Genomic DNA, 25,886 nt, shown 5'->3' with positions numbered 1-25,886 from the left:
TTTTTTCATATTTGTTAATCCCTTATATGTCCCAACAACCACCTCTGTGGTAAAGGAGTCCTAATGTAATGCTGGATTTCCACTTAGGACCATGTCAACATGTGGATGTTCCTGATGACAATAGTGACAAACTATTGTTAGCAAACTGGGAGCTTCCCAAAACAGTCCTGGAAAAATATCATGGTTTGGGAGTAGTTCGTATGTTCCAATGGCAAGCAGAATGCTTGATGGCTGATCAAGTATTGGAGGGAAGGAACTTAGTCTACTCGGGTAAGATAGCTACTAATAAAAACATTTACTGTTTTTTTCCTTTCTGCATTTTTTTTTTTAGTTTTATAGGATTTAGATGAGAACAATTTTACTGAAGTATTTAGATATTGAATTGGATAGTGCGCTTCCCTTTTTATTCTGTTTCTAATATAAATTAATTTTAATGGCAGTTTCTTTAGTAATGTCAAATGACATGGATTTGGATTACATTTTAAGCATGGGAAAGTTGGGAAAAAATTAACAAAATTTATTTCATAAATGATACTAATATTCTTCCAACTTTTGAATAATTCTTACAGAAAGTTTGAGGACAAGATGTATGTAAATACTCTAAATTTATAAGAAGCATTGTTGATTGATAAGAATGTTTTCCAAGCTAGTAGCTGTAAAAAAAATACGGTATTAGATTAAAGAGAAATGTTTTTAAATTCTTATTGTTAGAATATCAGTATGTTAGAGTGATATTTATGAAAGTGGGAGAGGCTTAGATATTTTTCCATCTGATTGGTACAAAAGTATTTTGGATTCTTGTTTCTATTTTATTAATAGTATAACCTGAAGCTTTTTTAGACTGCAATACAGTGTAAATTTACTGAGCGCAGTAATTTTGCATTGCTAAGCAAGATGGTTGTTAAGTAAGTTATGCTCCATGTTATGATTTTTTGCCACAGTTATTGAGTGAATCACTGCATTTAAGTGAATCAGGTGGTGGTTACATGAAAATCTACCTTCCCCCATTGACTTTCCTTACTGGAAGCCAGCTCAGATGATTACTGGGGGCACACCATGTGCTCTCTGAACAGTCTATAATTTTAGAAGTTCTTGAATGAAAAAAAAAAAGTCTGTAGCTGTGAATCATTTTCTTATAAATTGTTGCCTTTTTTTCAACGGCTTTCAGCTCCCACCAGTGCGGGAAAAACACTTGTTGCCGAATTACTCATATTGAAGAGAGTTTTAGAAACACGGAAGAAAGCATTGTTCATTCTCCCTTTCATCTCTGTGGCAAAAGAGAAGAAATATTACCTACAGGTGTGATTTAAAATTGCAGTGAGACTTTGTTTAGTGGCTATGGATTGCATGTTTTCTTAGAAACTGAAACGGGGCAGTGATCTTGATGTGCATTGTGATATCAATGGTCTTGAAGCAACATAGATCACATATATTCTTGGCACAATCATTTGAGAGTTAAGGAAAGTAATTATTTAACTAGGTTTATTTTCTACTTACTTACCAAAGAATGGGCAGTTTATAAGTATCAACATTGAAACAAACCCATCATTAAAACATTCTATTAATAGTTGTAGATCATTTTAGAAATGCAGATTTTGAACACTACCTGTATGTATGTGCTTCTTTCTGAAAAATAGGCTATGTTCCAAGAAGAGGGTGTACAAGTGGAAGGTTATATAGGCAGTGTTTCTCCTTCGGTCCCTTTTTCTGCACTGGATGTTGCAGTCTGTACTATTGAGAAAGCAAACGGTCTGGTCAATAGACTCATAGATGAGAAAACTCTTGACTCTCTAGGTAAGTTGACAAATATCAATATAAAGAGAAATAGTGAAAAACAAATTGTTTACTTGGGTACATCCTTTTTTTCTTCATGATAGCCATCTCTGTAACCATTTTTGATATCACGAACAGAAAGAACACACACATTCACATACATCCCCTACCCCCTAACAAAGACAAAAATGTGAAAAAGAATAATGTAGAAGAGGTATGAAAAAGGGGTAGCTATATTAGGAAGAAGAGAAAATTAAAACTATTTGCTGAATGGTTGGCAGAATAATAACAATTTGGAATGGGGGCGGGGCCAGCTGTCAAGCCGACTGGTTGTGTTGGAAGGTTCGCCGGAACACACAACTACTTTGCCAGCGCTTGAGCTGGCTTTTCGGAGCCACGGCTCCTTGGAGGGGAGCCAAGAAGGAAGGACGACCTGCAGTGTAATCCAGGTGGCGACCAGAGCGCGACTGCAGGGAAGAGCCTGGCAGACTGAGTGGGGAAGAAGACAGCCCTTAATGGCCGACATAGAGGCTTGACAGAAGGACAACGTAGGCGGTGAAGTAGCTGAACAACAGGTGACTGGAACTGGCCAAGAATTGATTCTGACGGAGGAACTGGAGGAAACTGGAAAGGAAGAGTTTTTTGGAAGTTTTTCCCCGGGTAGCACAGGTTAGAAGATTCCCAGGAAAAAGGGGGGGAGTGTTTTTTTCCATCCCCCCCCATGAAAACGGCGAGAAAGACTTGTTTGGGGGGGGGAAAAAGTCCCAAAATTAAACTTGGAAGGAAATAGAGATGCGCTAGCAGGGAAAGAACAGTGTTAATGAGAAGGGACTGGAGAGCTTTGTAAAAAATGGCGGACTGCGTTGTTTGGCGACCCCTGTGAAATGGTCGATCAATCCCAAATGGGGTCCCGACCCACAGGTTGAGAACCACTGCTCTAGAGGATCATGATTTACAATCTGGATGGCACGCATTTTTGTGGGATGAGAGACATAATGTTCATCAATATTTCCAGAGACACCATATTAGAGCAGCATTACTTAATGTGTGGATTAAAGTTAAACAACAGAACTATATAGAAACACTGGTATGGCTCACAACACTAGAAGCGCTAGTGCATCCAAATTTTATGAACTTGGGAAAAGTAGTTACGTACAGAGATATTCTAAATGATCAAGGGGAACTTAAATCTAGACAAGAATTAAAAGAAAACGGGGTACAATTGGAATGGTGGACATACCTGCAAGTTCAGTCACATTATAAGAAAGACAAAGAATGGGGTATACAGAGAAATCTGACAACACTAGATAAAATATTATTAGGAACGGAGGAGAAAGCAATCAAAAGAACCTATAAATATTTATTGGAATATAAAATGGAAGAGGAGCAGGTAAAAGAAGTGATAACATGGGCTCAAAATTTCGGATATAATATTGATTTAGATCAGTGGTTCTCAACCTTTCTAATGCCGCGACCCCATAATATAGTTCCCCATGTTGTGGTGACCCCCAATCACTTATACATCATCAGGGGCATGGCCAAAGAAAAGGGGGAAAAATGGCGGACAGCCTTGTTTGGCGACCCCCATGAAATGGTCGTTCGACCCCAAATGGGGTCCCGACCCACAGGTTGAGAACCACTGATTTAGATAAATGGCAAATGTTATGGGAAAGAAATAGAAAGTTAACCTTGGCTACCTCGTATAAAGAGAATCTGTACAAAATGTTTTACAGGTGGCATTTCTCCCCAACAAGATTGGCAAAGATGAGAAAAGATATATCACCATAATGCTGGAAGTGCAAGAAAATGTTAGGCACTTATTATCATATGTCCGTGGTGGCGAACCTATGGCACGCGTGCCACAGGTGGCACTCAGAGCCCTCTCTGTGGGCACACCCGCCATCGCCCCAGTCCTAGGCCTTCAGCTGGGTTTTATAAAACCTTTTCGCTTTAGGCCTTCACCGCCATGTGCAAAAAAAAAAAGGTTCAATCAATCAATCAATTTTAACTTCCCATGAGGAAAAAAAGATCTCGGAAAGTTGGAATTGATTGATTGAACTTTTTAGTCCCACCCAGTCTACCGTTACCACCACAGCCATGCCCACCATATGGGCCACGCCCACCCAATTGGTCACACCCACCCAATGGGCCACGCCCAATCGGCACCCGACGATACATAAGTGGGTTTTTGGTTGCAGTTTGGGCACTTGGTCTCTAAAAGGTTCGCCATCACTGTCATATGTGATGGACTTGTTCCAAAGCCAAAGAATTTTGGCGGCTAATAAAGACTTGGTTGGAGGAAATGTTGGGACTGAAGATAGATTCCAGACCAGAATTGTTTTTACTGGGAATGATAGATGGGAAGTTTAACAAAGGAGAGACATATCTAGTGTTGCATATCATAACAGCAGCAAGGTTGGTGTATGCCCAGAATTGGAAAAACAGAAATTCCCTGCTGAAGAGTGAACTAATTAGAAAATTTTTGATATGTGCAGAGATGGATAGATTATCCTTAGAAATTAAAGATAAGGATGAAACAGTATTACGAAGTTTGGGATAAGATGTACTATTGGTTAGACTCAAGAAAAAGAACAGAGAAAGCTCGTTTAGAAGAGAGAAAGTGTAGATTTCCAACCTCAAAGTAAGATAGAGATCAGAAAGAATATGAAGTAATGGAAATGGAAGTTATGTTATAAATAGACGTAAATATGTATGTAAATATATAAATATGTAAATAGTATAAAATGTAATGTGTAAATGGTATAAAAGATCAATGACTAGGAAGATATATGGTATAGTACACGGGTCGGCAACCCGCGCCTCCCCCTCCCCCTTCTTCCTCCTGCTGCCCCCCCCCAGGCCTCAGTCCTGGCTGGGGCGGTGGTGGCGGGGGCATTGCTTCCTGGGCCGTCCCTGGGCCGCCGAGCCGGCCATGTGTCTGCCCGGGCCAGGCAGCAGTCCCGGCTGGGGGGGCGCGGCGTGTTTTGTTTTGTTTTGCTGGTCCCTGTGTTTTGTTTTCGGTGGGAAAAGGGGCCAAGTGGCTCTTTAAGTATTTTGGGTTGCCTACCCCTGGTATAGTATGTATGGCAAAATAATAGCCAGAAAAGTCACACTGTTCAACCTGTTTTTAAATGTTTACTTAATAAAAAATTATAAAAAAATAACAATTTGGAATAAACCTGTGCATGCCTGCTCTCTGTACAGAAATGTGAAAAAGCAAGAATGTTCCATGTAAAGATTTTTTTTAGCATATGCGGATATATCAATATTTTATCTTTATTCAAACTATGTATAAAGATAAAGGTGATGTAACTGAACAAAAAAACTATAAAAATTGACTTTCCAATCATCTTTTCAAGAAAAATAATTACAGATACATCATTTCCTTCTGTAGAAAAAGTAGGTACCCCCTTTGATCTAATACCTAGCATTGTCTTTTTTGGCAGAAAAAAAAAACTTCAAAAAAAATTCTTATAATTGTCTACCAGTCCCTATGTCAACTGGGAGAAATTTGTTCCTACTGCTTCAGAATTTTTACACCTGTGCAACATTAAAGGGATTTCTTACAAGCATAGCCCATTTCATACTACCCTGCGGTATTTCAATGGGATTTAGATCTGAGGTTTGTCTTGGTCATTCCAAAACTTTCCATTGTAGAGTTTTTTAAAGTCATTCCTTAATGGATTTACAGGAATATTTAGGGTAATTTTGGTGTTGTAAGGTCCTCTTTTAGTTGAGCTTCAATCTTCTGACAAATTATATCACATTATCCTCAAGTATCTTCTTGTACAATGAAGAATTCATATTGGAATCTATGGTGGTGATATGCTCAGGCCCTGAAACAGCAAAGCAACCTCAAACCATATTTCCATCGCCATGCTTTATATTTGGTATCAGGTTCTTCTGGTGAAATGCTGTCTTTTGTTTTCACCAAATGTGTCTTCTGGGGCTCTGGCCAAAGACTATGCCTTGTCTATCCAGAGCACATTGTTCAGAAATCCTGGTCTTTGCCTAGATATTCATGAGCAAACTTTAGCATTGCCTTAATGTTCATTCTGGACAGCAAAGGTTTTCCCCCTACCATAACCCCCATGTAGATCTACTTTGTAATAGTAGACTCAAGCATTTTGACATCAGTAGTAATGAGAGCTTCCTGTAAGTCGCACGATGAAGTTCTGGAGTTCCCAGAAACCTTTTTTCAGCACTTTATAAATCCCTTTCCTCTATAACTATCTGAAGATGGTAAATCTATGTCTTTCAACAACACAGAGCAAATTGAACTAAGTACCTGAAAGTTTCAATAAGATAGGTTCCTCCTGGATCCTCTTTAATAATGTTCTAATTATTTGTACCTGATGTGGTATACCTTATTCTTATTTTAGATATTTGAGATGATGATAAATGTAGGGACATTTTTACTTTTTTCATTTGAGAAATTTGTATTTATGCTTATTTAAATTACACAATGGATTACAAAATGTATATGGTGCATGATACCTTTACCAATATTGTTAAAGCAAAGACTTAAGATATTTATCTTGAAAAAGTCAAAAATTTCAAATGGAGAGTAGTTAATTTTTCACATGAAAATATGATTAGTCTCTTGTGAATTCTAGCCTATTTATTATGAAATTTTGCCATAGACCACAGCATAATTCATTGAAGGAGGAAATAGAATGCAATTTGCTAGCTTCATTCCATCTTTTTACTTTTTACTTGCATATTAGACAGGTTAAATGGAGGTAGAATAAAGCTTCTACCACAACGTCTAGCATTTGTAAAGGGAGAATTTAAAAAATGTGGGTCTTCATTGAAGACGCTTGTATTTTCCTGTTTCTTTTTCAGCTACTTACTTGTATTATTTGCTACCTTTGTTTACAATAATGTAATGCTTACATTATTATTTATAATAGTATTCTCCATTTGGTGAACACAATCGAAATAAGTTATTTTGGAGAAAAACTTGACTTTGTAGTGAATACAATACATGCAGTTTGTTTTAAGGTTATTTAAGGTTTGTTTATTTTTCCTTTTATAATAGATGCTGTTTTGGAATCTACTTTGACAAATTAAAATACATATTCCATTTTCCCCTCTTCGTTTCTTTTTATAGGAATAATTGTTGTGGATGAATTGCACATGTTAGGAGATTCTCAAAGAGGATATTTATTAGAACTTCTGCTGGCAAAAATTTGTTTTTTGACTAAAAGAATAAAGAACAAGTATGTAGTATGAAAAATCATGATTTCTTTACTATTTGATCTTTTAAAACAAGTAGATTTGTGGATTATAATTTTTGTTAAAATGTTAAATAATTTGCCTGACAACCATAAACACTTTTTAATGATCACTTCTAATTAGACTTATTTTGGAATGGCTATCTAAATCATGGATGCATCGTTGCTTAAATATACTCTTTTTTAATATATATTTTATTGGTTTTTTTAATTTTAACATCAAAGTGCTCAGGAAAACACCGTGGTAAAAGGGTAATCAATCATAACAAAACAAGTTTTGTATATATATAACTAAAATTAATACCTTAAAAAAAATTCCCCCCTCTATTTCCTCACATGATATAACAAATTTAGTTTAATCTATTTCTTCTTGAAATTCAATTAATCCACAAAATCATCCCTACTATTACATCTACATAAATCACTCCTACTTTTAAGCTCCACTAATTTCAATTAAAATATTCCAATTGATCTTACATATTAATAAAATTTTGGGTATCCCTTCTACAACACACATAATATTCCAAGAATAACATTCTAATATTTTCCACATATATTCCATCTCTTACTACATCATAAATTAATACCCTTTCTTCTCTTATCATAGATCTCTCTAATTCTTCTGCTATTACAAAATAGTTTTCTATATAAACAGAGTAAAAAAAACAAAAAAAGAATCATTTCGACCTGTTAAGTAAAATTTAACTCTCAACCAAATTAACTATCATATCTAAGACAAACATATTATTACACCAATTATTATCTTACTGCTTTCATTTACTCAATTAGATTGTCCAGTCAATCCAAATTTCTAAAGCCTTTTTGACCCAATAATTAAAATTTTAAATCACATTTTTAAATCTAACTCTGGCTTTTTTTCTGTATCAAGCTGGTTTCCATAATGTCGCTTCTATGTCATCAAATCTCAATATTTGAGTACTAATGTTTATCAACAAATCAATCTGATCAAAATTCTCCTCCCCTTCTTCCAGTATCATATACATAATATAGTCCATTTTATTCCATATTATAATTTCAGCTTGCTTATCCAGGTTGTCATAACTTTCAATCAATCGCGTCTGGCTGTCAATTCCTGTTAATTTTGGCAATAGGAGAGCTTCACTTATAGTCATTTTTTGATCTTCAAAGTTCTCCATTTGTACATAGACTTGTGAAATATCCTCCTCTGTAGTAGTTAGTTGATTTATAGAGTAGTTATTTAAAGTCTCAATCTGGGATTTTGGGTCCAGAATTTTTCTAAAGTTCAATTGATCAGTGAGTTCTTCCATCTCAAATTGTGTACACTGTTGCATATAAGCTTCTTCTTGGCCTGTAGATTGGTCTTTTAAAAATTGGGGCTCAGCTTGTGATTCTAGAAGGTGGTCTTTAGTTTTTCTCCATGACTTCATCTCCTTTGTCATTTCCAATATTTTTTCCAATATCAGCTTATAATCCAGGCCAGAATTCAATTGATCAGTAACTTCTTCCATCTCAGATTGTGTATACTGTTGCATATAGGCTTCTTCTTGGCCTATAGGTTGATCTTTTAAAGTTTGAGACTCATTGCTTAAATATACTCTTAATGTATTTAACTTGGGTTCTGGAAAAGCTGTTTAGTATTTACATTTTTTAAGAAGAGTTGTCCCTAATACATTTTATTGTTTATTATTTGAAGGATTGTTTGAATCTCACTTAGAATGAATCTTCACTTTATATAAATAAGTATTCAATACATTAAAATTCACTTTTTCTATTTATACATATACTTTGGTGTAATCTGGGTGTGTGTTCCACACAGTGTTAATTAGGCAATTTTGTTTAGCTTGTGAGATTAGCCAGGTAGTAACACCTGCTGAAGCCAATGACAAAATGCTGTATCAGGTAGTCCTCATTTAGTGACCATAATCACCACCCGCTTTCCTTTTTTAACTGAGATCTTCCACTTCCTTCTACCAATAGTATAGCCAGTTTGACTTTTGTGTACTTTGTCTGGTGATGGTTGTTCGAAGACAATTAGAAATGAAGAGATTGATAGAAATTGATAGGTCATTCTCCTGCTTCATTTCACTTTTCTAGACTATGCAGTCCAATTAAACTTTCTTCCTTGCTATTTCTGACTTTGGCGTTCTAGTCTCCAACCATAAGCAACACATCTTTCCTGCATATTTGTCGATTTCAAATTGAACTTGATTATAAAACTCATGAACTTTCTCTTCTTTTCAGTCAGTGTTGTTGGAGTATAAACTTGAATAATTGTCACATTAAGGGGTTGTGCGTGAAGTTATTTGTTCATTGATTGCATTACAACCAAGTAGCTAGCTACTTGCTAGCTAGATCCTTCCTGATAATGAAAACTACATCATTCCTTTGTTTTTTGTGTCTTGAGTAATAAACAGCATGATTGACTGAAAATGTCCAACTCCAGTCTTTTCAATTTGTTTACACTTAAAATGTCGATATTTTGTCAGGTTACGCCATATTGAGCCTTTCCATCTTTATGTTTCTTACAATATGTTCCATGTTCCCACTGTAGTTCTATCTTTGCAGCTTCAAATTTTCGTTTCTAGCATGGCAATATCAGCAACTGAAGGGCTTTAATCTAGCTACCTCATAATATCATTAGTACTCCAACCTTAGCTCTTCCTCAGTAGCTTATCATCCAATACTATATTATTAATTGCTTTATCTTATCTACTCAAGTAGTTTTCTTGGTAAACTAGAAGTGTGGTATACCACGACCTTCTCCCAAGCAGTATGAAATGACTTCGCCATTGTCATGAAAGTGATCTTCTGCTTCCAGCACCTTTCTTTATCACTGCTGCCCAATATATAGTAGAAATCTGCTTGCTTTAGTTGCTAGCATATAATCTTAGTGTTCTTTGTAAATCCCTCCTAGGAAACCTTTCTACCACAGTGAGGACTTGTGATAGGGGAAGTAACCCTCTAATGCAGTCTTGCTAAAAAAACTTGTTCTCTCTTATATTAGGGTTAGGGAGGGGGTGCCAAATGAGTTGTACTGTGGAAGTTGTGTAATGGTAAAGGAAACTGCTAAACTACTTAGTAGGCTAGTAGAAAGCTTTTGGGAGAAGTTTAAGACTTCACATTTTGCACCCTATGGTCACTCTACATAGGGCTACCCTTGAAGATCACTCAAAAGTTGCAACCTATCCAGAGCACAGCAGTGCAGGCAGTTGCTTCCATGTTACACTGCTGCTCCACAAGTTGCATTGGTTTTCATTGGGCTTCTGAGTGAAATTCAAGGTACTATCTATACAGCTCCTTGTGATAGGAGCTAAGTTGTTTTCAGAATCAACTCTCCATGATAGTTTCTGCCCATTATGTCCGATAGATTGGGCATTGCTCCCAGCCCTTTCTATTATGCCAGGAAGCATTCTGTTTCTGTTGTAATGTGTGTCCTCTGGAACCATGCCCTCTTAGATTTGTAGGGCCATTACCCTGGAAGCATTTCTTAAATCCTTGAAGAGTTCTGGAAGTTAGGCGATTGTGTCAGTATGATTCTGTCTTCTTTGTGGTTGAATTGGGCTTATTCCTGGACAATATTATTTTATTAGTAATTGCTGATTTTGTTTTTTAGCCCAGTGTACACTAACCAGTGTTATAATTGCAGGATAGGCAGAAATATAAATTGACATAATAAATAAATCCAATTCCACTATCCATGTTCCCCAATCAATAGAAAGTAATAATTGTTGATAGACACAGAGTTCATTTCATAAAACTATTGACCATCACATCAGTGTGATTTAATATGTTAATAAATTCTATAAATAAATATGCAGTGGAATCAGTTTTCAAAATTTGTTTATTCCTGCAGACAAATCATGAAAGAGTCTTTTTGTAATAAAATACAGATCATAGGAATGAGTGCTACCCTTCCTAATTTGGATCTTCTGGCTTCCTGGCTAAATGCAGAATTGTACCACACAGACTTCCGTCCAGTACCCCTTCTGGAACAAGTAAAAATTGGCAATAAGATTTATGACTCTTCAAATGCAGTTGTGAGAGAAATTCAACCTATACTGAATATTAAGGTATTTGCCCATACTGAGAATTAGTTTGATGCAATATTACTTTTTTATATAAAATTATGGCAACATTTTATGTATATTGATATTCCTATACTATTATAAAAGAAGTTCTGGTTTCATCTGAATATTTGTCTTTAAAATTCTTTGTATCATTATATGTATTTGTATTCATTTTTTTTTACTTTTTCACAAGTCCCACATGTATGTATGGTAAAAATAACCTTTTATGTTTTTCACTTTTCCAATCCTGACTAAAAATACTTTTATACATCTTAGATAATTTCTCTGGTGTCATATGCATTATTTTGTAAAATTCCTCTCTTAAATAGTGTCACAATGTGAATTTCAGTCCTTTTAACATTCTTTCCCATTAGTCTGTTCATATCTATATATTACTGTATACAGTAATATATAGTATACTATATATACGCATAGGATTGTCATTTCCATTGCTTCCTGACAGCTTCCTCATGTCAGTGGAAAGATTGGCAGGAAGTGTAAACTTAATCATGCCAGCTTCCTGGAAGCAAAGTCTCCCCATCTGTAGAATCTCCCCAATCCCCTCTGTGCTCACACTGTGCTGCCACTTGCACATTACTGTGTATCTTTCTTGACCCATGCTGAATCTCCTTGTATGCACACCATCTCTCTCACACCCCCATGCACCCAACCCATATCACATTCCATGCACTCTCCAACACAGACTGCACTACACATACACTATTCCTGCTCTGTCCCACACCACTCCACATCCTTCCCACCCCACACAGCCCCCCTGTATACCTTCCCTGTCCCACACAGCAACTTATGGACCTCCATACAGCTTCCTAACCTGCGCAGTACCTCCCATGGAGGTTGGGATGGTGTGCAGGGTATGGCACTGGCCGGGAAGGTGTGTGGATAAGGAAGTACACGGGAGGGGCTGCCTGAGAAGCACCATGTGAGTCAGGAAGTTTTCAGGGAGCTGCAGGCAAGGTGCATCAAGGATCACAGAGGGCATTTGGGGAGTGCAAGGTAGATAAGGAAATATCTCTGAAACAATTGTTATAAATTGTCTATTTATAATCAATATTCTTAACCATTTTATCATGCACTCTTTAACTTGTTATGTTGTTTCAAATATCAGCAAATATTTATACATCCTAGCAATCATATATTTATCATTTGTAAACAAATCAATTTCAAATTTTGTTTTATGTTTTTCAATTCCAATTATTTTAAATCTATATTAAATATTTTTCTTAATTTTAGATATACATGAAAACCATTGACAACTAACTCCAGCTGTAGTGAACTGTTTGACTTCATCTTCAGTTCTACATGGTTCTGTAGTAGCAAATCTTGATATGTTAACTGTTTGTCTTTGTTCGCTGTTTCTTTTCTATGAAATGCTTCTTGTGCTGAAATCAATAAAGACATTTTTGGACACAGCCTGGGTTTATATCTATTCCATATTCTTAGTATGGCACTCCTAACATGATTTACTTTAACTTTCTACATTTTCTTTAACTTTCTTGTACATTAAAAAGCAAAACCATCCAAATCTCAGGTTGTGTTCTTCTAATTGTAACATTCTTTTATTTCTCAACAGCACCCCCAAACATCAGGCTGCAAAATACAATTTACAAATACAACTCAGGCAATCCTAATCCTCTTTCTTTTATGTCTTAAATAATTTTATATTTAAACCTTCCATTTTATTTCCATAGCCCTAACACATAATTGTCACTTTCTACAATTGTTTAGGGAGATGAGGACCATGTGGTGACTCTGTGTTATGAGACAGTCCAGGATGGACATTCAGTTCTTGTATTTTGTCCAACAAAGAATTGGTGTGAGAAATTAGCAGACATCATTGCCAGGGAATTCTGCAGTATTCAACAAAAGAGTAAGTCAAAGAGTAAGGGATAGAAGAAGAGAAGGAAATTGGAGAGAAAGTATAAGGTTTTAAGGCTGTTTTCCTTTTTGAAGATCTTCAAAAGATGTCAACCCTTTCACCTGTTACGTTGTGCCAGGAAGGGATAGAAAAGTTGTTGATTCAGTTAAAGCGGTCTCCTTCTGGCTTGGACAGTGTGCTTCACCGGACCATCAAATGGGGAGTTGCTTTTCACCATGCAGGTACACTTTTTATTATCATGCTTATCAGCAGGTGTGAAATTTCTAGCATGGTTGTGACCATGTAAAGATGGAGAAGAATATGTCTAAAACACATTCGGTTTGATTTCTAGGCCTTAAACTGGTGATGACTTGAAATAAAACTAGTGTAAAAATTTCAGATAAACTCCTATTCAGGTAGAAGAAGGAAATGAGGTAGTAATTATGCTGAGATTATGAAGCCACTAAATATTGATATAAATTGTGGCCATTGTGGTCTAGACAATAAAAATATGGAGATAAAATAAGAGATGAACTAAAATATGATGGGAAGATTCTTATGATTATTGTAGAATAGAACAATTGAAGAAACAGACTTGTTCAAATAGCACAGAAGTAACAGAAATTGAGAAAGAATTGCCTTGCATGTTAAAAATATTCATGTTGAAGAGAAATCCAAGGTAATGAACTTGGTAGCACTGTTAAGAAGATCAGGATTAAATTAACCAGAATTAATAAAAGTATCAGCACTGGTGACTTTTGTTTTAATTCCACCAGGCAGGGAACCAATATCTCCGCAGAATCACAAGAGTTTTGGTGTGTACACAATAAGCAATTCAGAAAATTGTAGGAATTGTAAGCAGGAAGGAGCATGTAATATTGGAATTGTCAATGTTAACAGAAATTGTGCATGTATGGTATGTACCTTGAGACTATACACTTTAATGAAGTCAGTAGGATTCCATGAAGTCAAAGTTGTTTGTAAAAGGAACAAAAAAATATATGGCAACAAAAAAGATAATTAAGGCACAAAAGGATATCCTAAAAGGAAAAAAATGGAGGATGGCAAAAGCTAATATGGTTAGAAAAATCATTAAGTGAATATCTACAAATTGAAAAGAACACATAAAAAAGGAAAGAGAGGTATGTCACTAAAGAAAGTACATAGAAGTAATTCTGAAAGTATAGAAGGTATCAGAAAAGCTAAACCTCAGAATGAGTTGAGGTTAGTGATGGATGTTAAGAACAACACACATTTTTCAAATAAGTTTGAAATTAAAGGCAGGAAGGAGTTTTTTCCCAGATAGGGGATTCAAATTCTGTTTTTATATGACTCTTATAAGACCAAATGTTGGGCATCTCCAACAGTGTAACAAACTTTTACATTTACGTTTGCCCCAAACATTTCCTGAATAGGAAAATTCAATGTGCTTAATTTCAGTAAAGGTTTGCATGTTTTGATTTTCATCTGAGTTGTTATAAGTTGTTTTTGTCTGGGTTTTGTGCTTTTTAAAATATCCTATATTGTGGGCTTTTGACTGTAATAGTGAACAAAACTATTTTGTTATGGATGCCTTGAGTCACCATCGCTTAGGTAGCAGTGGTACAGAGGAGCGTTTTTTTTTTGTTTGTTTGTTTTAGAACAATCTCATGATCAAGAGCAGGGAGGATATTTTTGTTTGTTTTCTCTTCCAGTATTGTTAATTCTTTTAACTTTTAATTGATAAGTTTAATTATCATTTTTACCATTTTATTGTAAACTAATTGAATTTTTTAATGAAAGTGAAAAATGCTACCTATATATTAAACTTATAAAGCATATTTATCTTAAACTATTTTTCAGGTTTGACATTTGATGAACGAGACATAATTGAAGTAGCTTTCCGTCAAGGTGTCCTACGAGTTTTAATAGCCACTTCTACACTTTCTTCGGGGGTAAATCTGCCTGCACGTCGGGTAATTATCCGAACTCCTGTATTTGGTAGCAGACTGTTGGATATTTTGACATACAAACAAATGGCTGGAAGAGCTGGAAGGAAAGGAGTAGATACTATAGGTAAATGCATTTAGAGCCCTTTACTTGTTTATGTTTGTAACTAGAACACCATAAATCTTATGATGCTTTAAAGTCCAAAACATTTCTTGTAGAATAAATTCTCCTAGGAAGCAATCTATAAGATGTACCAATGACCCAGATAGTTGTAGAAAGATACAATTTTTCTACAATTTCTACAATTCTATCATGGTTATCACATGGTTCTTTATACATATGATAATAAGTACCTGATTTGTGTTTACATTTCTCTGACATATTTTAAATTTTTTTTGCTAATCTTGTTGGTGGCAAGTGCCATCTATAGAACATTTTATATAAGTTTATATGAAGCTACATTGTCAATTTATAGTTTCTTTCCCACAAACTTTCCCACTTCTCTAAGTCTATATCATATTCAAAATTCTTTGCCCATACTATCATTGTCTCTTTTACTTGTTCATCTTCCATTTTGAGATTTAATAAGAAATCGTACATTTTTAAATAAATTTTTCTTTGGACGTTAGTAATATGTGATCAAACATAGTCTGCTCTTTATAAAATCCATACTGTTTAATATTTTTGTCGTATCTGACTTGCATTTGTAAATGTGACCACCATGTTAAATCGATACCCTGATTTTCCATCTTTTGCCTGGATTTTAAGTTCCCTTCAGAATTTAGAATATCTTTATATCTCCATATTTTATTGAGACTGACTAATTTGGATGTACAAATGCTTCCATTGTTGAAAGCCATTTTGGAATTTTCAAATAGATTTTATATTTTATTTTTCCCCATATTAATAATAATACATTTCTAATATAGTGGTTTTGGAAGTATTTATGTATTTTATTTTTTGCATACCATAAAAAAGCGTGCCAACCAAGTTGTAGGTCATGGCCTTCCAAGTACAGCAATCTTTTATTTCTAAGAGTTATCCATTCTTTTACCCATGTTAGCACTGACGCTTGATAATATAAAACCCATTCTGGCAAGCCAAAACCTCCATTTCCCTTGGCTTCTTGTAACATTTGCAATTGTAGCTTTCTTTCCTTGCCAGATAAATTTTTGAATTAGAGAGTTTAACTCTTCAAAGATTTTTTTCTCCAGTTTTATAGTATCATTTGAAACAAAAATAGAATTTTTAGCAATATTTTCACCGGCAATGGCAAAACTCTCCCAATATGTTGCGCAACATCACACGACGTCACGAGTTTGACATGTCTGCTCTAGAATGAATACCAAAATCATGTGCAAATGTTTGCAATTTATAGGTTTCACCTTTTATTTTCAATCCTTTAATTTCTGGATCTTGCCTAATGTTTTTATTTAAAACTTCCAAAATTAAGATAAATAGCAGTGGGGATAATGGACATCCTTGTCTTGTGCATTTTCGTGTATCAAAATTCTCTGTGTAATCCCCATTTACAATCAGTTTTGCTGTTTACTTCTGATATATTGTCTGAATTGTATTTATAAAGCTTTGACCAAAGTCCATTGTTTTTAGTTGTTGAATCATAAATTGCCAAGAAACATTATCAAATGCCTTTTGGGTGTCTAAAAATACTAATGCCAATTGTTTCTCTGGATGTAGTTCATAATATTCCAATATGTCTAGTATTACTCTCAAATTATTTTTTATTTGTCTCTGGCAAAAATCCATTTTGGTCTGGATGTATAAATTCAATCAAAAATCTTTTCAGCCCCTCAGCTATTATTGAAGTGAAGATTTTGTAGTCCACATTTAATAGTGATATCGGTCTATAGTATTTTATCTGGGTCAAATCTGAATCCTCTTTTGGTATCAAAGTAACATTTGCTTCTGTCCATGTATTTGGGAGTTTTGCCTCCAATAAAAGTTCATTACATACATCTTTCAATGGTAAACTTAATGTATCTTGTAAGCATTTATAAAAAACACTGCCGGGAGTCCATCTGGTCCCGCTGTTTTTTCATTTTTTTGTCTTTTTATTGCCTCTGTCAGTACCATCATTGTTATTTTTTCATTTAACGTAGTCTTGAAATTTTCTGGAATTTTTGGTAAATTATTTTCTTCCATATATTGAGTCATTTTCTCCCTCATGGAGTTTCTTCCTTAACATATAGTTTCTCATAGTATTCTTTAATTATATTTTTTATTGTTTCATGTTTAAATTGTAAACAGCCTTTTTCATCGACTAAATTGTTTATCAATTTTTTCTCCTTCAGTTTTTTAAGTTTATAAGCTAACCATCTTCCTGGTTTATTTGCATTTTCAAAAAGTTTTGCTTTGCCCTTTTAATTTGCTGTGCCAGTTTTTCTGATTCTGTTAAATTTAGTTTATGTTTTATTTGTAGTTCAAATTCTAATTTTGTAAATTCTTCTCTTAACACCTGACATTGTTGTTTCTTTTCTTTATTTTTTTTCCGCTATGTATGTTATCACTACGCCTCAAAAATATGATTTGGCTGTATCCCATACATTTTGTAATGTTGTATCTTCTTTTTTATTCTCCAGCATGGAAGGAATGTAGAATCCACGCATGGGTATTAGAAGTCCTCTAGCCCAATCAGACCAAAGAATCAAAGTTGCCACGCCCCTGCTGGGCTGGACCATGCCCCAGTTTCTTTTTGGTCTCAGCCCAGAAGAGACGTGTGTACTTTGTCTCCCGGTTTGAAAAAAAAGATTTAGAACACAGGTAGTATTTGCCTTTACTTATTGCGTGGATTCTTCGTTCCTTTGGCCAGATAGCCAGCGCTGGGCTCAGCGCTGAACTAGCTGGCAATTAGCTTGCTTTACTTGCCCTTGGCAAATTTGCCCGCTGATCGGCGCAATCGCCGCTTCCTACACAGCGCGGCAATCGGTTTTTCTTCTTGTAGCCTTTCCTGGTTCCCTTTGCCTTGGTTGATTCTGCCGGTCCCTCTTCTGCTGTTTTTCTCATAGATTCGTTTTCTTTCGCTTTCGCTTTTTCCTTTCCTCTGGACCGTCGTGGGTGCCATTTTGAGGCTCGCCGCGCGATCGTTCCCTTCCCAGCTGATTTCAATTATTTTCTGCTGTTTCACCTTCCTCTGTCAGCGGGGGGGGGGCAGTCAGGGCAGTTGGACCCTTTCCCTACGAATTTTGACCAGCGAGGGACAGTGTTTCCTCACTTTTACTGGGGGTATAGGGGCTCCTATATCTCTCATTGTGTCCCAGGCCCTGCACCTCCAGGATCGCAGACGCCATTTTCGTATGGACGTGGCTGATAGTGGAATTTCAGATTTCATTTTTTTCTCCTGTTTCATTTTCATCTGAATCCTAGAGGTTTCATTTGCCATTGATCAGTTGCTGTCTCTATTACACATACAGTGTTAAACACCTTCCAGATTCCTGCCTGCCAGATTGCTCTAACTGTTGAGCTACAATCAATTGGGCTGTTTCTTACCTTGCCTGTTTCCGCTGTCTGCATCTAGTGGACTGGCAATTGCTGTCCTAGCCTCCACTAAGTGAGACACGAGGGTCACCCATTGAAAATAATAATAATAATAATAATAATAATAATAATAATAATAATAATAATAATAATAATAATAATAATAATAATTGGCAGAACCTCCAATTTCAATCCAATCAGAAACGTTTCTACCAATTCATCAATGGAGAAACTGCAAGGAATCAGTCAGTACCTGACAAGGAAGAAACAGTGCAGTTCTGGAAGCAGATATGGGATAACCCAAAGAAATACAACAAGGATGCGGCTTGGTTAAAAGAGGTGGATGCAAATAAAACAGAGGTTGAAATGAAAGAACTAGTAATAACAACAAAAATGGTAGAAAAAAGAGCAAAGAAAATCAAAAATTGGTCAGCACCAGGTGAAGATGAACTGCATGGGTTTTGGTTGAAACATCTAACTGTTATACACCCACTCATTGCCAAGCAGTTCAACAATATACTACAAGGAGGAGAAATTGAAAAGTGGCTAACAACTGGGAAAACCTACCTAATAATGAAAAATCCAGCAAAAGGGGCAACACCAGGTAACTACAGGCCAATTACCTGCTTACCAACAACTTTCAAATTACTAACTGGTGTAGTAGCTGATGCAGTGCAACAGCATCTAGTTGAAAACAATCTCTTTCCACCTGAGCAGAAAGGAAACTGCCCCAATAGCAGAGGAACAAAAGATCAACTCCTAATAGACAAAATGATCTTGGAAAACTGCAAGAAAAGGAAGACCAATCTGAATGTGGCATGGATTGACTACAAAAAGGCATTTGACTCTCTGCCACATGACTGGATAATCAAGTGCCTAGAAATAACAGGAGTCAGTAGAAACATCAGAAAATTTGTGCAAAGATCGATGGCACAATGGAAGACACAGTTGCAGATCAATGGTGAGAGGCTGGGAGAGGTTAATATCAAGAGAGGAATATTTCAAGGAGATTCATTATCACCATTACTATTTGTTATTGCACTGTTTCCTCTGTCAACAATACTGAATAACTCAGGACATGGCTATCAAACATCAAAAACATCTGCCAGACTATCCCACCTCCTTTACATGGATGATCTGAAGCTGTATGGAAAAACATCATCTGAAATAGAATCGCTGCTCAACACTGTCCGTATATATAGCCAAGATATTGTAATGGAGTTTGGCTTGGACAAATGTGCCACACTTACTATCAAACAAGGAAAAATAATGAAAACTGAAGGAATCAAGATGCCCCACGAAAATAACATTAAGAGTCTGGATGAGGAAGAGTACTACAAATACTTGGGTATCCTTCAAGCTGACAACATCAAGCACACTGAAGTCAAGAAAAAGATTAGAGGTGAATACATCAAGAGAGTGAAGAAGATCTTAAAATCCAAACTCAATGGAGGAAATACCATAAAGGCAATCAACACCTGGGCAATCCCAGTCATTAGGTACACAGCTGGAATAGTGGACTGGACTCAAGCAGAACTAAAAGCAATGGATAGGCAGACCAGAAAAATAATGACAATGAATCATGCCCTTCATCCACGCAGTGACATTGATAGACTTTATCTACCAAGGCAAATAGGTGGACGTGGAATGCTACAAGTACATCAGATGGTTGAAGAAGAAAAAATGGCTTTGGAAGAATATCTGAAGAACAATGATGAAGATGCACTGAAATTAGTATATCAGGAAGGCTTACTAACTACTGGAGAGACCAAACTGGCCTACAAGAAAGACCAAATGAAGAACAGAATAGAGGCATGGGAAGACAAAGCACTACATGGCCAATACATGAAAAAAATAGCTGGGAAAGCAGATAAAAATAAAACCTGGCACTGGCTAAGAGCAGGAAAATTGAAGAAAGAGACCGAGGGACTAATTCTGGCTGCACAAGACCAAGCCTTAAGGACAAATGCATACAAAGTCAAAATTGAGAAGACAGCAACAGACAGTAAGTGCCGCCTATGCAAAGAAGCTGAAGAAACAGTGGACCACTTGGTAAGCTGTTGCAAGAAGATTGCACAGACTGATTACAAGCAGCGGCATGACAAAGTAGCAACAATGGTGCATTGGAAGATCTGCAAAAAATATCATTTGCCTGTAAGCAAAAACTGGTGGGATCATAAAATAGAGAAAGTCATAGAAAATGATAAAATTAAACTGCTCTGGGACTTCAGAATTCAAACAGACAAGCACCTGCAACATAACACCCCAGACTTAACAATTGTCGATAAGAAAGACAAAAAAGTCTGGATAGTGGACGTGGCAGTGCCTGGAGACAGCAGAATAGAAGAGAAAGAACTGGAGAAGATAACAAAATACAAAGACCTACAAATAGAAATAGAAAGACTGTGGCAAAAGCAAGCAAGGGTAGTACCAATAGTAATAGGCTCCTTGGGTGCAATCCCAAAACAACTGGAGCACCACTTGAACACCATTGGCATTGACAAATTCGCTATTAGTCAATTGCAAAAGGCGGCCTTATTAGGAACTGCTTCCATCCTGCGACGATATCTGTAATACCATCAAACATCCACATCTGCCTATCCCAGGCCCTGGGTAAGGACTCGATAGGTAGACAAAATGCCAAATCCAGTCTGAACATCTGGCTGACTGTGCGATGATCAATAATAATAATAATAATAATAATAATAATAATAATAATAATAATAATAATAATAATAATAATAAATCAATTGTTTACAGTACTAAAAAAACCAAGGACATTGAACAATTGAAACGGGAGAGGGCAGCTCCCTTGGGTGGTGCGCGACTTACATCACGCCGTGTGACTCCGCACTTAACGACGGGCCGGACTTCGCAAACCCTCGTGTAGGCCTGTACCACCTAGGTGGGCCGTAGCCTCATCTCTTGCAGACCGGGACAACTTCAGAGATCTGCTGGAAAATTCCTGTTTTTTATTCAAAATAGCAGATAACACCGTTCCACAGGCTTCCACTTCCAGTGGAAATAAGAAACGCAAGTCACCCAACCAAGAAGCGGCTGCAAAGGTCAAGGCCAAGACTAAACGGGCCTCTGAGGCGGCAGAAAAGCAGGCAGGTAGCAGACATAGGGCTTTGGAAAGACAATTTTCCAAGGCCCAACAACGTGCAGCGGAGGTCCAACCTGCCTCTACTCCCCCCCTCTTACATCTACAACAGAGGGCCCACGCCCCTCACCCTTTGCACGGGCTTGGTCCCTTGAACAAGCTCTAGAAGAGGGTCCCTTACTTGGATTCAACCGGGATCACCTTTTTCTTTTTGAACAGGATCTCAGTATGCAGGTTCAAGATCCGGTTCTGGCCACCGATATCATCTCTCCCTCACTGGCTTGTGGAACACCGGGGAGTTTCTCTCTGACGGGTCTGCCTCAGATTCCATTGGCATCTTTCACTCCTACAGCGGCGGGCCTCTGGTCCCTGGAGCAACTTTCATTTACCGTCCAGCTCCAGGCCATGATTTCGCAGGCGGTGGCTCAAGCCATGGCAGCTTCTGCGAGGGCCTCACCGATCCCGGGGCTGTCAAACCCCCCCTCCGTCTACGGGGACTGCACGGCCCAGGGATTACGAGTTCCCGGATCCGGCCTCACCACCGCATTCTGGGGGCAGCGAGGTATCCGAATATCCTGAGCAGGTCCTCGAAGAGGGACTAGGGTCACGTGACGAGGACACCCCCACGGAGGCCACTCCCTTGGTAGGCGTGTTCAGTCCTTTTCCTTCACTCTTACGCAAGGCCTGCGCCACCGGAAAGATCGAGCCGATAAAACCCCAAGCGTCCAATCAGGATTCTGGCCAGAGTTCTGATCTGCTGTTTTCGGAACCAGTCACAAAGAGCCAGCAGATACCTTGCCCTCCCCTATTTTTGAAATCCATTCAGAATCAATGGGGTTCTCCTGGCACCTTCTCAGCCCTTGGGGGAATAGACCACAAACTTTTAGATACGGTCTCTACCCTCAATGACGTGCTGGAGGTTCCGGGAGTAGACGAGTCTCTTTCTCCCATTTTGTCAGACTCCAAGATTCCAGGGGATATGTCCGAGGCTCTGAAGGCCGAGGACAAAAAATCCGAGGTTTCTTTCCGTAGAACGCACCAGGCCTTGGCGTGGGCGATAAGAGCTTCCACATCAAACTCCTTTTTCGCCAGGATTTCACTGATGTGGCTTTGCGAACTTCAGTCCAGAATCTCCCCAGACGATGTAAGAGTGTACCAGAATGTGCACATCAAGGTATTGATGTTAGGCTGATTGGTCTGTAGGTTCCTGGGTCTGGTTCCCCTCCCCCCCTTTTTTTTGGAGATGGGAACCACATCAGCTGTTTTTCAATGCTCAGGTAGTTCCCCAGGGCTCCAAGATTTTTGAAAGATATGGTACAATGGTTCTGAGATGACATCTGGCAACTCCTTTAAAACTCTGGGATGTAATCCATCAGGTCCTGGTGATTTATATTCATCAAGGTCAGACAGGTGTTCTCTTACCATTTTCTTGCTTATTTTAATTATAATTTCTAATCTGTCTTTTACAATTATGTTTTTGGTAGTTTGAGCTATAATTTTTGTGTGTGTGAAGACTGATCCAAAGAATGAGCTAAGCAAGCTCTGCTTTCTCTCTGCTGCCTGTTACCTCCTTGCTATCTTCTCTCTTTAGTGGACCGACTGTTTCCTTGACTTTTTTCTTGTTATTTATATTTTGAAAGAGACTATTTTAATTATCTTTGACTTTTGTTGCAAGTCTTTGTTTATTCTGAGTATTTGCTTTCCTGACTTCATCTTTGCAGATTTGGGCTATCTGCTGATATTTTGCTTTAGTTATGTGTCCCTCTTTCCATTTTTTGTACTTGTCTTTTTTGTCTATCAGAGAGATCTTTGTGCAACCATGCTGGTTTCCTGTTAGATTTCTTGATTTTCTTTTTCAGTGGCATTGTGCTGGTTTGGGCTTTTATGATCATATTTTTCAGAGTTTTCCAAGCTTCTTGAGTTGTTTCCCATTTAGTATTTTCATCCAAGGACTCTTTCCCAAGCTCTCTGAATTCGTTAAAATCAGCTCTTTTAAAATCTAAGACTCTGGTATGATTATGTTCTATTGCTTGTGTTTGTATTATATTGAATTTCAGTATGACATGGTCACACTCACCCAATTTTCCTGCAGTTTCAACTCCCTCTATCACTTCTTCTCTATTCTTGAGAATTAAATCCAGTATGGCTGTCCCTCTAGTTCCCTTCTCTACCTTTTGGTCAACAAAGTTGTCAGCTAGATTGGTCAGGAACCTGTTTGATTTGTCACTTGATGCAGAATTAATCCTCCAGTTGATGTTGGGTAATTGAAGTCCCCCATTACTATTGTAGTGTGCGTCCTACATGAAACATGGTGAAATGTCCCATCTTCCCGAAAAGGTCCTCCACTACCACCATCAGTATGGTGTTCCCACCACAATCCCTGAGGAAAAGGGAGGTATAATTTTAAAAATAAGATTAGGCAGTGTGTTTATCAGGCAAAGTAGAATAACATTACATCTACATGAGCAATATATGGTCTTCTGGTTGTTGCTAAACTGCAATTTCCATTATTTCTCAACATCGACCATGATGGTAGAATAAATAAACAAGAGATGCAGTTTAGTACCTGCTTATCCCTGTCCTGAAAACAAAACAAAGTCAACGTGATTTCTTGTCAAATACATTTTATTTTGAACAAATAATAGGCTAAAAGTATCCCAGTGTAATAAATGCTAAGCAACATTCTTCATACTTTTTCAATGTATAATGTAAATCTTTGCTTTCACTTTATTTTGGTTCAAGATTTGCCAAGTTTTGTCAGCAAACCTTAATTTGAAGCTATTGCTTGTTTATTATGTAGGATTCAGATTTTTAAAAAGCCTTTTCATGGTTGGTCAGTTATATAATTATGGAATTGTTGCAGTAACAAACAAAAGAATAGCTGTTAGAAGAGAAACCTTATATGAATAGTTATGTTATTTATTCTACATTTCATTTCTACTGAGTAATGTTTTGGTCAGATTACGTGCTTGAGAACATGTTTTTTTAAGCCCTGCAGCCTTAAGCCACTTGATAGCCCTGTGTAAATTGGCTGGAAATGAAGCTGGCTTAAGAAAACCCTTTCTAGGTTTCAATACTTGGCTTCATTTTGGAAGTAGTGATTGCATGGGGTTCTATATTTTCCATTTTCCTAATTGATAGATATCCTGCTTTGTTGAAACTGCACGAAACTTGGGTGTGAGAGACCATGTCATACTGGAATTCAATATATTGCAAGCACCTAAAAAGTAAAGTAATCACTTTATTTTCCATGAACAAGTCTTTAAGAGGATTGGTTGCTATTGATAGTCCTTTCATGTGATCCTCCCTTAGCTAAGTCTTCCTTGAGCCTGATAGGACAGTGTCATGTATTCTTGCTATTATGTAAGGAACAGCAGCCAGATCAATGCTTTGACTAGAAAAATAGTCAGATAATAAAAGTTTTACTGATTTTATAATACCCAGGTTTCAACCCTAATTTTGAGCCATAACTGTATATACTAAAATCAGTCCAAAATCCAAGTAAGCTTATTGTTGTTTTTCATGTATCTGTTTATTAAAATATTGAACAGCATGCTCAGCATGTAAAAAAATGCTATAGTTAGGGAACAAAGAATATAAGTGATCAAATATAGGTTTGCTCCTTAATAACAGTGGCCAGGTCCTGGATAAATATGCTTACAACCATTTGACCTAGGTAGTCAAATATTATTTATGCATGGGACTGCTGTTAAACCAATATAACTTTTTCTAATTTACAACATTGTATATAACAGGTGAGAGTATTTTGGTGTGTAAGCCCTCTGAAAAATCAAAAGGAATTGCTCTTCTCCATGGTGGTATGAAGCCAGTGGGTAGCTGTTTGCTTAGCCTCAAGGGAGAAGGAATCACCTCCAGTATGTTACGGGCAATTCTTGAGGTATGTAATGCCAGGAATGAGTGAAACATTCATAATGTAAATATTATTTGTTAACAAGATTTTGCACTGTTTCTGTGAAGCTGCTAAATGCATTTGTAGGAATTCTAATTGCCTTAAACATAAATTCATGGTGTCAGGGCCCACTTCAATATCTCATCCTAAGAAAGCAGAACTCATGGAAGCAGTTTCTTCCAAAAGGAACTTTTATTAGGAAAAGCTGATAGCAGGCATAATAGACAGGATCTGAGGTTTCCCGCTCAGATCAATAGGTTAAAAGAGTCTCCAGCAAACCCCACCCCAATAGTTCATCCAGTCAGTTCGAACGGACCAATCCTTAGGTGTTAAGTCCGTTGTGGGAAAGAGTTGATAACACCAGTCTTTCCCAGGCTCATAACGATGTTGTTGGGGCTTTGCACCTTTCTTTCCAAAACGGGAGATAAGCCAGATAGCCAGAGGCACATTCCTTTCTCACCCCAAGGTAACATCAAGGGAGAGACAGTTCAAAGAGCAAGTATGCAGAGACAGC

The 25,886-nt window shown here is 37.1% G+C and overlaps 1 protein-coding gene across 2 annotated transcripts in view; it reads left to right on the top strand.

The window, feature by feature from the left end:
- The window catches only part of POLQ (DNA polymerase theta), a 95,816-nt gene that overhangs the window by 2,812 nt on the left and 67,118 nt on the right, over positions 1-25,886 (top strand). For both annotated transcript variants that reach the window (XM_039366578.1, XM_039366579.1), the window contains exons 2-10: positions 88-270; positions 1,169-1,299; positions 1,638-1,794; positions 6,887-6,995; positions 10,846-11,062; positions 12,806-12,947; positions 13,031-13,177; positions 14,778-14,990; positions 25,218-25,360. In XM_039366578.1, the coding sequence (XP_039222512.1) occupies positions 88-270; positions 1,169-1,299; positions 1,638-1,794; positions 6,887-6,995; positions 10,846-11,062; positions 12,806-12,947; positions 13,031-13,177; positions 14,778-14,990; positions 25,218-25,360 (1,442 nt within the window). The remainder of the gene's footprint in view (positions 1-87; positions 271-1,168; positions 1,300-1,637; positions 1,795-6,886; positions 6,996-10,845; positions 11,063-12,805; positions 12,948-13,030; positions 13,178-14,777; positions 14,991-25,217; positions 25,361-25,886) is intronic.

This window comes from Crotalus tigris, unplaced genomic scaffold (genome assembly GCF_016545835.1).
Source record: "Crotalus tigris isolate CLP2741 ecotype Arizona unplaced genomic scaffold, ASM1654583v1 scf7180000020347.5012614909:4044961, whole genome shotgun sequence".
Lineage (NCBI taxonomy): Eukaryota > Metazoa > Chordata > Lepidosauria > Squamata > Viperidae > Crotalus > Crotalus tigris.
The sequence above is the reverse complement of the archived record's forward strand: the minus strand, read 5'-3'. Positions and strand labels throughout refer to the sequence as shown.